At 37.8% G+C, this 14058-nt stretch overlaps 1 protein-coding gene across 7 annotated transcripts in view; it reads right to left on the bottom strand.

The window, feature by feature from the left end:
• The window catches only part of cadps2 (Ca++-dependent secretion activator 2), a 537859-nt gene that overhangs the window by 87226 nt on the left and 436575 nt on the right, over positions 1-14058 (bottom strand). For 4 of the 7 annotated variants that reach the window (XM_052030087.1, XM_052030089.1, XM_052030090.1 and 1 more), the window contains 2 exons: positions 7477-7618; positions 3676-3795 (listed from right to left, as the gene is read on the bottom strand). In XM_052030087.1, the coding sequence (XP_051886047.1) occupies positions 3676-3795; positions 7477-7618 (262 nt within the window). The remainder of the gene's footprint in view (positions 1-3675; positions 3796-7476; positions 7619-14058) is intronic. The other 3 variants (XM_052030091.1, XM_052030092.1, XM_052030093.1) reach the window with 1 other exon arrangement.

The raw sequence follows: 14058 nt of genomic DNA, 5'->3' as shown, positions 1-14058 counted from the left end.
TTCGGAGTCTGGTCTACAGAACTCAAGCCAACAAACCAGTGAACAGGCCGTCAAGTTGTTTTAAACTATTGCATTATGCATGCTGCTGGCTGTGAGAGATAGCATCTTCTAATTGCAAGCAATCCACAGTTTTGATTAGTTATCAACTGTACAGGAAGTGTTTGCAACAACTAAATTCCTCCTTGCAATTATATCAAACATCTGTACAGAAAGGCGTCAAGCCAAAATAATAATTCTTCCAGCTCACAGATTATATTCTACTTTTCAAATACCATGAAATTACTGAGCTTTTCATTCTACCCTGTTCTCTTTACTGCCACAAAAATATTTGTACCATTCTAACACAATATTTTCAAAGTAAATGTTGATCACCAGCCAAATGAGTTGAAAGCCTTTGGCTCAATTTTATTCAACTAAAAAATAAAATGTGACAAAAAAAAGAGTATTTGTTTTCAAAACTGTTGGAAAGCAATGGTTAGGAGAAATGTGTTTGTCAGGCTGGTTGAGGCTTGTGTCTGAACAGGGAGCAACATGCAAAGTCAGGATTGCATATTTAGATCAGTCTAAAGAGGGTACACTTGCCATTTTTACCTTTCTATGCATCACTGTGTACAACTTCATATAACATCCTGAATGGACTTTTTCTTGCAGATTGTTTCAATGTAGATACACGTAGTTGGCACTTTTAATTGGCCATTAGCAAAATTAACATGTTTCTGTGCATCAGATATGCTGTGTGTAAAACACTGACATCACATATCAAATGCAACTCCCTGTGCAGTTCATCTACCTAGATAAATTTTCGGTATTCTCTTTCCTTTTATAGACTTCAGTGCCTGATTCACTTTCTCCTTCACCTTCTTTCCATATTCCTGATTCACATTTCATCATCAGTCATTTTTAAAATTTTCACTGTTATCACTGGTTTTTGTTTGAATTATTTTCTCAACTTGATTGTCTCAGATGACCTCTCCCTTTCTATACTCTGAGGAGTAATCTTAGCTGACATCCAAGTAATTGGCAGTAGACAAAGGGTTAAATGGAAGCTCCTGCCATCATATTTCAGCCACTGGTTGCAGGATGTACCCTCATGTGTTCTTGGAATACAGTAGGTTAAGTTGGAATTGGAGGCAATACAATGACATAGATTGGGAATTGGATATCAGACAGAAAAAAAAGAGTAGAATAAATGGATTGTGCTCACCTTGGTGCTGTGAAAAGAGGGTATTGCAGGTGGGGTGTATTGCATTTTCAGAAGTCATTCAATATGCTCCTGCACACAAGGTTGGTCAACAAGGTTAGAGCACACAGAATTTTACTGACATGGAATGCAAATTGACAATCAGACAGGAAGGGAGGAGTGAGAATAAATAGATTGTTCTCAGTTTGGCAGAGGGATTGGTGTCTGGTCTCAGTTTTTCATAATCTAGAAGATCAATGATTTGGCTGAGATGATCAAATGTCACATTTCCAGGTTTGCTGACGGCACTAAACTGGATTGTGATGATGTAAAGAGGCTTCTGGATAAACTGATTAACTGGGCAAGAACGTGGCAGATGAACACAATGTGGATAAATGAGATGTTATCCACTTTGGTGTGCATAACAGAAGAGTTGAGTATTTGTTAAATGGTGAGAGATTGGATAATGCCGATATTCAAAGGGACCTACGTGTGCTTGTACACAAGTTGTTGAAGACCAACATGCAGGTTTAGCAAGTGAGGAGAGCAAATGGTATGTTAAACTTTATTATGACAGGATTTGAATACAGAAGTAAGGAATTCTTATTGCAATTGTATGGTGGCTTGTTGAGACAACACCTGGTGCATTTTGTTCAGTTTTGGTCACCTGACCTAAGAACTTGCCATAGAAATAGTGCAGCAAATACTCATTAGACTGATTTCAAGGATGGTGGGTCAGCCATATGAGAAGAGGTCTCATTAAACATATAAAATTCTTAAAGGGCTTGGCAAGCTAGATGGAGGATGTTTTCTCTGGCTGAGGAGTCTAGGGCCTGGGAAACAGTTTCACAATATGGGGCAGGCTGTTCAGGACTGAGGTAAGGATAAGTTTCTTCACTCAGCGGGTGGTGAATCTTTGGAATTTTCAACCCCAGAGGGTTGTGAGGGCTCGGTCATTGTGTTCATTCAAAAGACTGATTGATAGATTTTTGTAAATTAAGGGAATCAAGGAATGTGGGGATCGTGCAGGAAAATGGTGCTGAGGTAGAAGATCGGATATGATCTTAATGAATGGCAGAGCCGACTCAGAGGAATAAAGATCATGTTTCTTATGTTGTTTCGTACAATATAGCTTATAAACTGAGTAAGTTTATGAACCAGTAAAATCAATTAATGAATTAAACCTATGAACCCTGCAGAGCTGGAAAACAGAAGGCAATAGTGACATCTAATGCACTAACTTTTGATATAAATTAGACTTGGATTGAGATCCCTAAATATTGATCTAACACAGTGTTTTGCTGCCAATCATCCATGCCATCTCTCTTGATTACCTGAAACTCTTTGATGCCTCACACAGCTTCCTTAACTGGGACAGGAAAGAGCATGATTTAATGCTGTTCTGGAGTTACTGTGTATCAAAGTAAGATCAGCTATTTTGTTCTTTCTTCTGTTCTCCCCTTCTTATAAAGCTGACAACTCTGATCATGTTTAGAACATCCACTAAAAACGTGTGACAAAAAACATACTACTGACCGCTGGCTTCTCCACTGTAAAATCAGTGCTACCAGAATCAACTCAAGAGGGAGGGTGAGAGAATAGGAAAATTTATTCCTGTGCCTCCTGCAACTCCCTCATTTCTCAAGGCATTGAGAGACCTGGATGGTTCAGCATTTTATTTGTTTTTAAAGTAATGAATTTAATGGGGCCAGGAAAAGCAGGAATTTCTCCTCTGTATTCTGCAAAAAAAAGTCTTCTAGCTTGTTCTCACCCTCTTGCACACCGCCCATATCCTTTTCCCACAGTAGGTCTTCAATGCTGGCTGATTCTTTATCCCAGCAAACCAATGAGCTGCTTCTGTGTCCCTGTTTGGCAGCTGCAGTTTACTGAGAAAATATTAATGAGGTCTGATGCTGAGAGTGCTTTGAGCTTCACAAACATCATCAAAGACCAAATTTTTTTGCCTATTCCAGTAAAAAATAATGAAGCTTCTTATTGGTAACACACTCTGAAAATTGATCGAAATGTCATAGAGGCCTTTTACTTTTTGCTCAACAAAGTGCCATCGATGAAACAGAACTGGAGCCTCTCAGCCAAGATGAAACTAGTCTAAGATGTCTATTCACTATGACATGTAGGGTGGATATGTCAAGTAAATGTCTGTAAAGTGAAAGTCAGTTTTGTCCTTCAATGTCTGCTTTACACAGCAAAACCAATAACTGGATAATGAATTATTTCAATTCAGTATAAAATGGTGAACAGTTGCATTTCGTTTGCTTCTATTCTCAGTAGTTTTTGCATGCACAGAATTCTCAATAAACAAGTAATCCTCTATTTACATATGAGTGCACAGGAACTAGAGACCCAAGTACTATCTAAAACATAATAGCTTGCATCATGCCCGCAACCAAACATGCACATTAGACACAACAGCAAATGAACACAACATGCAAACTTCACAAGCAAGGGGCTACCCAATTCTATAGTATACACACGTGGAATCATATAAAGAAGCCATCCAAGATGACGGAGAAAAACTAGGCATTTGTGGAAGATTAAGAGGCAGACTTGGGACCTTTGGTAGGCTCACGCTAACAAGGTTATTGGTGAGATTCCTGTGGGAGAAAGAACCAGGACAACATCAGAGAAATCAAACCGAAAGAATTTAGTGAAAATGAAGTTTATTCGGTGCAGTAGAGGGGATGCCTGCTCCCCAGCTCAACCAACCAGTTGCCTCTTCATGATAAAGTGACTCACAAAATCTGATATTTCTAATTTACATGTCAATTAGATTATCTGAAAAAGATAAGTAAATTATCAGAAGACACAACCATGTAAGAGAGGGGAAAGCCCTTGTCATAATGGTTAAGTTACTACAGCAGTACCTAGAAGTCAAGACTAATAACGTGGATAAAGGAGATCAAATCCTATAATAAAGCTGACAATTAGTGATCTAGAAACTGTATAAATTGCTAGCCACAGCAATGATGACCATGATCTACAAGACTATTGAAAGTCCGTTGTGTTTACTAATGTCCCTCAGGAAAGAAAATTTACTAGTCATGGTCAATTTCTGTCTAATAAATGAAATAATACAATCATTAGGACCATGGTGAGTTTTGATCCCCTTACATCGAGGACATCATCAAGAGGTGCTGCCTCAAGAAGGCGGCATCCATCATTAAGGGCCCTCACCACCCGGGACATGCCCTCCACCATTGGGGAGGAGGTACAGGAGCCTGAAGACCCACACTCATCAATTTAGCAACAGCTTTTTCCCCTCTGCCATCAGATTTCTTAATGGTCCATGAACCCATGACTTCATTGTTCCTTTTTTTTGCACTATTTCTTTATTTTGTAATTTATTGTAATTTTATGTCTTTGCACTGTACTGCTGCTGCAAAACAACATATTTCACGACATTTGTCAATTATAATAAACCTGATTCTCATGGGATGGTGGATGAGGAGAGATTGAGAAGAATAGGCCTGTATTGTCCAGTGTTTAGAATAATGAGAGGTGATCTCACTAAAGCTTATTAAGCTCACTAAAAATGTCACAGAGCTTGACAGGCTGGATGCAGGGAGGATGCATCCCTGGCTGAGGAGTCTAAAACCAGGGGACACAGTTTTGGAATAAGGTGGAAGCCACATAGAACTGAGATGAAAAGAAATGTCTGCACATAGAGGTGGTGAATCTTTGGAATTCTCTGGAGGCTCAGTCACTGAGTTCATTGAAAATGGAGGCTGATAGATTTCTGGACAATAGGGAAATGGGGATAGTTTGGGAAAATGGAAATGAGGTAGAAGATTAGCCTTGATCTTGATGTATGTCAGAGGTTGTGTGTGGGTGCGTGTGTGTGTGACTCCTACCTACCCTCTGAAATGGCTTGGCTTGTATCAAAAACAACAATATTAAAGCATATTGAATGAAAGCGGTTCAAGGCAAAGTAGGGATGACCTTGCCGGTGATGTCCTCAACCCACAGAAGGATAATAAAGAAAAATTAAAGGTGATAAATTTAAGGCTGACAGAAGTGTTAATGTCAGGTAGTGTACACTTTTAAATTAATTCAGAGTAGGTGCCGATGATCCCTTCTGTTACATACATTTTTTCTAATTCATTTAAGGAGTGTGGAGGTTGCATGTAAGACCAGCATTTATTGTCTATCCCTAATTACCCCTGAACTTAGGAGTCAACCATAGTGGTGACTTTGGAGTCATGTATAGGCCAGACCAGGTAAGAGTGCCAAATTGCCTTTGCAGAAGGGCATTAGTGAACCAGATGGACTTCTACAACAACCTGCTGATTTCATGGAGACCAGTTTAATTGTTAAAAGCGTCAGGTTTATTTTGATTATTTGAATTTAAACTATGTTTTGTGCCACATGGGCCTGGTATATGAATGGTAACTCCATTCATTTGAATGGGGTTGCCAAGAATGGAAAAAGGGCAGATAAATGCTTTATTTAATTTAATATTTTTAATTACTCATTAGTGTTTTAATGTGTTTTTAGTTCTATTGAATTTTGAGTACAAGTATATTTTTAAAATTGTTTAAGTGTATCTGAATAGTTTTTAAACATCTCTGACAGTCAGAGGCATTGAACAACTGTTACAATAGCTTTAACTGACAGCTCTCCACTGTCAAAGCCTGTCGGATGTTCTAGGACAGGGGCCTCACATTACACAGCCTAGGGCTTACTGAATGGAACCCACTTCACCTTACTGGATGCCGACGGGCAAGTGGGGATCTTGAGCCATGAGCCAAGGCTGTGGACTGGGTGCAGAACAATCCAGCCCTTCGTAAGACAGTAAGTAAATGTTCCATTCATGGCATTCATTGAGAAAATAACACAAGATATGCCAAAGTTTTAAACATTGAATAAAATATTTTTGAAGTATAATCCTTGTTGTGCTGTCAATTTGGCTACTTGTTTGCACAAAAGATCCCTCAAATAGAAAATGGACTACCAGTTAACTTGCTTTGGGGCTGTTTGATAAAGATTTAATTCTTTTCTCTTCTGAACAGTACCATGAAGTGATTGACATCCACTTGAAGAGATACAAGCAATGTTTAAATATCATCCTAAAATTGGCATTTTGGTCAATACAGCATCTTTTCAGTGATTAAATTATCAATCTAGATTGGGAGTTTGCAAAATGAACTCACAGATTTTTAGCAAATGGCCAGAATTTAATAAATACTTCCATTTTATCCTGTGGTGGTTAGTTATGACAAATATATTTGGAAAATTGAGCTCAGTAGATTCCTTCCAGGTTTTGAAATTGAATCTGTTTGTTACAAGATTCGTATTGAATTTCATTCTCTGTCACTTTCACATAGATTTCAATTTATTTTAAATGAAAGTATTAAGTACCACACAATGCAATTTTAAAGCAACAATAATTCTAAAATGTATCCAGGAGAACACAGCAACATATGCAGATAATACAGTATATTTGCCTTCTGACATTTCAGTATATTGCATTGACCCATGTGCTATTAGTTATAATGCTGACTAGGAATCTGTATCTAAAATCGCTTTTTATTCCTGTTATAATCTGTTTGCATTTCATATAGTGTACAAGGAATGAAACAGTACCAGGGAAATTATCAATCTTAAAGCTAAAAAGACAGCATAATCTACAAAAAAATTCTGGCAGCCACTTTCTCTCTCTAATTTAGATTATTAAAATGAAGTTAACAGCTGCCTTACTGTGTAAATTGCTTCACTAAGTTATTTTGTTTTACAAGTAATACATGAGGATAGGACAACATTAATCTGTGGCAATATTATTGGAAAGGACAATTGAGTGCTTTGATATTTTATAATTAACACACAATGAAGCAATATTCAAAAATTATGAAATTACACTAAACACTCTTTGAAATGGTACTTCAAACACTGTGCAAGAAAATATTAGCAATCCTATATTCTGGCTTTGTTATCTTTTATGTCTTAATACTGATGAAGAGAAGCAAAACATGAAAGGATGCACTTAACCAATGATTGCAATTCCAGTCATCTTCTGTGTTCTTTTAGTGTGTTAAAACTCCTCAGTGGATCATTTGGGATTCCTCTAACAAAAATCCCAACATAATGCACATATCCAACTTGCAAACTAGTAACGGACAGTGAACTGATGCACAGAGTCTATCTATTTATTACAGATCTACCTTTTAACATGGCACAACATATGATCTCTTATAAGCTTAAATCTAGCTCTGAACCAGCAGACAGGCATCATTAAAAGAATGAAAATTGTTGAATAGAAGCACCTCCTGGGGACTTACTTCACAGGTTGCCATGTTTCATGTTCGAAGCTTTTATGAATGGATTGAGCAATCGCTGACTCCATCAGGTCAATGTAACGAACCACCAAAGGAACAAATAATTCTTGCAAATGTTTGTGATATTTCCCATTGCACAAATGAGCTTTGAAAAAACATACATGAAATTAATTACTTTGCAGATTTGTGAACATTTAAGATACAAAGACAATTATTCATTCCATGGACCTATGTAAATAAGGATTTTAAATAAACACAACTGCAGAAGAAGCATATTTCGATTGGGAATCATAAGGAAAATATGGCAGCCTAATTATACTTGGAATGGAAACCTGAGAAACTGCTGGAGTTTAAATCAGAACTGAAATATTTTTGAGACAAGCAAGTACTATTGCTGTCATTGCTGCGTGTATGGTTATTATAAGTCGAGCCCATAAATTCAACAAAATTTTATGAGTGTTCTGCAAGGGTGCTACTTAAATAGAGAGAAAAAAATCACAGCAGATTACTTTGTTAAATCCTAATTCTAAAATGGTGGCACTAGAATTGACAGTTCATTAAGAGTTCAAGGGTTTCACATCTAAGCCTTTGGAGCTTCATACTTGTCTTTTCAAAAAAATAAATATATTAATTCTGTGTACTGAGAAAAGGGATGACATGGCTTTGACCCACGGAGCAATTTTGGAGCATGAGGAAAAAAGTTACCAGAAGCAATCGACTGAGTAAATGGATAGATAATTAGGTGGGGGAAGGGGGAAGCATACACATTCTAAGGAGGTAAAAAGACAGGTTACCCTACAGTCAAGAAAAAAAATGCATAAAGAAACATCTGAACACAGGAGAAAAGCAAATGAAAAGACGGTTGATAGACTGAGATGAAAAAAAAAGTGGAGTAGGTAGAGACTGGTACAGAACATAAACCCTAGCAAAAATCCACTGGATTGAATGACCTGTTCCTATATTGCAAATTCCATATAATTCAATATATGCTTAATGTGCTTGAATCAAGTTCCTCTCTCTGCTTCACTAGTGGAAGACATTATCAGTAAATGGTTAGTCAGCACCTTCATGGAATAGTTGAGAAAGGAATTTGAGATAATCACTTAAACACCTGCACAATTGTTATCAGGAATTTTCAGACTCTTGCTTCATTTCCCTGTTCCATGTTATTTCCTTACCCAACATCAAAATTATCATTCAGTTGGCTTGACTTGGATGTTTATACATTGTTTTAGAAAACCTAAAGTAGAATACTGCACATATGTGCTGGCTCTGGATAACCAGTGACAATCGCAATTACTACTTTTCTTGCAAGCAGCAGGAAATAATCTTTTCACGCTCCTGCTTTTGTACATATTTTAAAGTTTTATCTTTCTATCATGGCCATTAGATAATTTATTTCATTTCTCAGTTAGTATGTACATTATGGTTCACTTAGTGTGCTGTTTCTACAGATTTACTTCCTCCTGTCAAGTGAGTCTAATAATAACGACTCAACTCATTATTAGGAATAACTGTACATAACAAGAAAATCCCTGGCTGGTAGCTTTACGAAACAGCGTCAGTACATGTATTCACCCTCCAATATTCTTTCTTTAAACTTCAATTTTGGAGGTTGAGCACATTGCACTCAACCCCATGTGTTTAGTTCTGCTAGCCAAGTATGAATTTCCATGAAAAGATATTTTTGTTGAATCTATGCAGGGATACAAACAAAACAGTTAAAAAATGAAGGCATTTTCTTGCATTCAGTTTTGTCTACTGAACCACAAGCTTGGCAGGAGTACAGGGTTGATTCACCAGAATTAAACCTGGGCTAAAACTGAAAGGACAATCTGCATAAACGTGGCTTCTACTCCATTGAGTTTAAAATGTTGAGGAATGACCTAATCGAGTTGTTTAGTCACGAAAAGATTTGATGGGGGAGATGTACAGAAACCATTTCCTGGGTGAAACAAGATAAGGTAAAATGTTTAAAATCAGACTCAGACTAAAGATATGTGAAACTAGGAAGGGATTTTTCATATAAAGGACAGTGGAAATCTAGTTAGATAAATTCTGTCAAAACATTAGGCATGAGATTTATGATCGGAACAAGTGAAGCAGTTCAGCAATCCATTTAAATAATTCACACATTGCTAAAATGTGAAATGTGTCAAAATAAACCACAAAAAAAGCACCCTTAGTTCATTGTCCATTATATACAGTATATTACCTTATACTCATCAGTGGCTATCTGGCTAAGATTATTAAAAATAATAAGAAGCTTGATGATTTAATTCTAAATGGATTAAGATGGAATGAAGCGTTTCCTTTAAATACATTAACTGCATTTATAAGGCTATTTTAACAATCATACTATGATCATTTTGCTTTTATTATTGCTCTGTCAATTACTGTATTTCATGACTACTGAAGTTTTCATTAAATTAAACAAGATTCTGATTCGCAATGATCATCACAAGTTCTAATAAACCTCACAGACAAGTGAAGAGGCTGTGAAGGTTAGAGAAATGTGGCAATACAGAAGGTAAAACACACAGTCTTTGAATTTCCTCAGGTGTTATTTTCCATTTCTAAATGCACTGGCAGCAAAAGCACACCACTTCATTGTTATAAAAACAAGGCTGTTTCTACAAAAGCACACTGTATGTGCTTTGTGTGTTTCAGCAAGCATCACTGTCATTACTGTTGCCATTGCCACCCACTGAGACATTGTGACTGCTGCACTGCCTTCACAGTTGCTCTAACTACTTATCACATCCCTTAAGACCGGGCAAAACAAGATCTTCTGCAGAGTAGGCACACATTATTTTCTACACAGATGTTACTTCTGCTGTGTGAAGGCAAGCATGGAGTCCAATTTCTAATGCAATCTGACTGAATTAAATGCTGTGGTATCAGTCACCCCCTCTGTTTCCCTGATAGCATATTAGGGCAGAGTGTGGAGTTGAACTTTAGTCAATTGACAACTAACCAACCAGCGACTCTGTGCACAATGTTAAAGGTGCTTGTGCTAATCACTTCTTTGGCGCAGTGATCACTTCCACTAGTACACTTGGGCGGGAGGGGGATAGGCTGTTCGCTGAGTTTAAGATGGAGAGCTGCAGGTAATAACTTCCTTAATTACCGAAATCAAAACAGGCTTCCTCATCCTTACAGCAGACTTACGTTCTTGTTGGATAACATTAATGTCAGTCCTTGGGACTTGGACTTACTGTCATGATCAACTGCTGCCTACCAGTTGGCACTTAGCTGTATGTCTATAGTCCAAATGCATCTATAATCTAATTATAAATTATCCCTTAAGTATTATAAATGATGTTTCACCATTTGTTTGGCAAGTATGAGATCTGTATGATTTTATATTCCATTTCTCTGCCAGTTATAGTAATTGCTACTGCCATGTGACCATATATGTACCATGACAGATGAAGAAATATATACTTGTTGGATAGCAAAAAATGTTACAAGAAAAATTGATTAGAATTTCTATGTGGGTGATGAGGATGTTATAAAGTTAGATCCTAAAAGAGCAACACAGTAAATTCAAAAATCTTTGTCTTCACTTACAGATCCCTCCATAGGTTCATTGCTGAAACAACTCTACATCTGATGTGTGAGCTTGTACCTTTACCCATCCAACACAGCACCTGCCATTCCGTACCATTCCACACCAGACCAATGTGCTACTCCGGTCTACACTCAATGCTACTCCGGTCTACGCTCAATGCCACACCATTCCACGTCATGCCCGACAGCAGCGGTCCACTCCATTCAGAGCTATGTCATTCCACATCACTCAGACAGGAAGACATGCACTCCACTGCATGTCACTGCCTTCCCTGCAACCTGACTCTGCGCTCTGCCCATCACTCCATTCAATGCCATTTTGCACTTTGGGACAAGGCGTGGCATGGAGTATCATGACTTTGAGTGGAATGGCAGGGCACAGAACATATTGGTCTGGTGTGTGATGGAGTTACAATGCACTCCACTCCACTCTGTATTACTTCACTCCATACCTCTCCACTTCAGCATCCACTGTAGAGTCTTTCACTGTTTCAGCCCATTCCCTTAACTCTTTTCCCCAAAGTAGTCTTCCTTTAAAAGCTTCTCACAAATCTACCTTTTGGACTTGTTTCTGGTCGGTTTTCAGAACCCTGCTATTCCCACCCGGCACTTCAGTGAAGCATCATTTGTGGTTTACTATTTCTATAGTGCATAAGAAATGCAAATTACTTTTGCAGGTTTTAATTTGGACCCCATTTCAATGATATTGAATCTACAGCAAATTTAGAAATTAATAATGCAACACATCTTACTGTAGGATTGACATGTACAAAGTTCCTTGTGCAATGGGATCCAGAGGTCTGAGTTTTGCACACTGGAATTCACGTGCTAAAATGTGCACCTTCTATATGGTAAGCTAAAACAAAATTGCCCAAGTTTGTAGCAAATGATAGGCCTTCTCCAGGAGGTGTTTGGAGAGGCTCTGTGGGGAAGGATTGCAGTCTGGTCCTGCTACCACTGTGCACTGAGGGTGTATTGTTCAAAGTGGTCACATGTGTGGCATTGATGCTTTGTAAACGGAATATATTAACTTGATGGCACTATGAATGAATTAACTTTACAACACTGTGAATGTGTAGGCTGGGTGACACTATGAATGTAATGAAAGTCATGTACAGTTTTGTATTTCTTGTTTATTTTTTTAATGAATAACACTGCCCATTTGGAATCAGGCACAAAGAGAGGGCTAAGCCAAGTATAAACTTTGCTTGCAAGATGTCTTCTTCAAATGGGGGCTTTCTGTATGCCATGTCTTTTTAGTTTCCAATGATCATTTAATGAGAGGAAACATTGCAATCTTCTCCACCTATTGTAGAAAATGAGGTTGCCTAACTGATCTCTGTGATCAACTTAAGTGCCAGCTAATGCTGCATTACCTGCCCATTTGGATGCAGTATTGAGCAGCAGTGCACGTGACAGAATGCCAACAGAATATGTTATGAAAGAGCCCCAGAACCTATTCAGAGACCCATTCCTAACATGTTGTGCTGAGAGAGCATCACACCAACGTACCTAGAAAGTCCACAACTATAGTTGCAACTACTCTCCGAGAGTCTTTGTCACATTTACCATAACTGATTTAAAGACAGAGTTTGGAATCACTTCATGGGTAGTGGGCAGAAGTTCCGCCACATTATATAGATGGACCGAATTATGGTGATTTATTTCCCATCATCACTAAGAATGTTTTAAGATCTCAAAAAGATGAACATCACGAATGCAAGCAGAAGCAGCTGCTCTTGTAAACTGCATTGAATGATGCCAAGATTTTCTATCAGCTGGAATGATTTAATTTTTGGTTAAATGTCAAGATTTACTGAAATGGCAGGCATGTCCAAGATGCCCCAACCACTGTGAATTAATAGACAGAGAACAGAGTGGAGCATTCCTGTGATTTGTTGTTACACACTTGCTGCCAGGATCTTGCAGTCTTTAACTGGGTTTCATAATGATATGCTACATTATTTTTAAAAATATAAAGCTATAAAATTCTGTCATTTTAGAAGAACTATGTGGAATAATGTACTTTATAGTTGTGATGTGTACCGTGGAACACAATAGCCATTGGCATATTATTGTAATACAGGCTTAAAAATATAAGCAAATATGTGAAACTGCTATATGAAGGAAAAACTTTTAAAGGTAGCTTTCATCACCAGCAGAAAGACCAGACCATTGAGACCAAAAATAGAACAGTCAAATACAAATAGATTAGAGATGAAAATAATCTCAGTAGGTGATAGACTAAGCTGTGCTTTATTGTTCTTCTAAACCAGACTTTTGGAATCATGTTTGTTTTACTTGGGTGTAAGAGTCTGGTGCCAGGTTACAGAATACAGGTTTGACAGCAATTGACAGTGGATAAATAAGAGCCAGTGCCTGGCATTGGATTCCTGTGGTGCAAATTAGAAGGATATAGAATCAACTAAATGTCCTAGGCCTTCTTTTCTTCTGTCTCAGAATTGGAAATGACTCCACTTTTGCTTGCTGTTCTATGCTCACATCAAATGAAAAGACAGGAAAAGAAAATCTGCCAACCCACTTAGATTGGTGCATGTAATGACACTGGAATCTACCGTTACAATCTACTCCAACTAACAGCTGTACAGAATTACAAAAAAAATGTAGGTAAATTCAAGGAAAACAGCCAGGAATATTTCTTTGTTTCCTATTCCCTTCCGTTCCTGAATTTTGATCAAACAATTCCAGACAACCACAGTGAGCAACAGACATGCTCTTCATGCTAGGAATTTGTGCAACTTAATACTTGCAGCAATGGTTTACTGCATGATCAATGTCAATGGCCACTTGCACTTAGCCCAGTTACTGTATATACTTCTGTGGTAACTATTTGCATATTCTGATCTTCTCTGATCTGTCCGATTCAAATAACCTATTGACTTAATAACCTATTGATATGCTGTTTTAATGCAAATTATAATTGTTAATGGGGAAGGTGGGAAAGTGGGGTTGAGGTAGAAGATCAGTCTGGCCTTTTTGCACGGTAGAGCA

Source organism: Pristis pectinata, chromosome 15, assembly GCF_009764475.1.
Source record: "Pristis pectinata isolate sPriPec2 chromosome 15, sPriPec2.1.pri, whole genome shotgun sequence".
In the NCBI taxonomy this organism is placed as follows: Eukaryota; Metazoa; Chordata; class Chondrichthyes; order Rhinopristiformes; family Pristidae; genus Pristis; species Pristis pectinata.
Note: the sequence above shows the minus strand (reverse complement) of the source record. Positions and strands in the feature narration are given on the sequence as shown.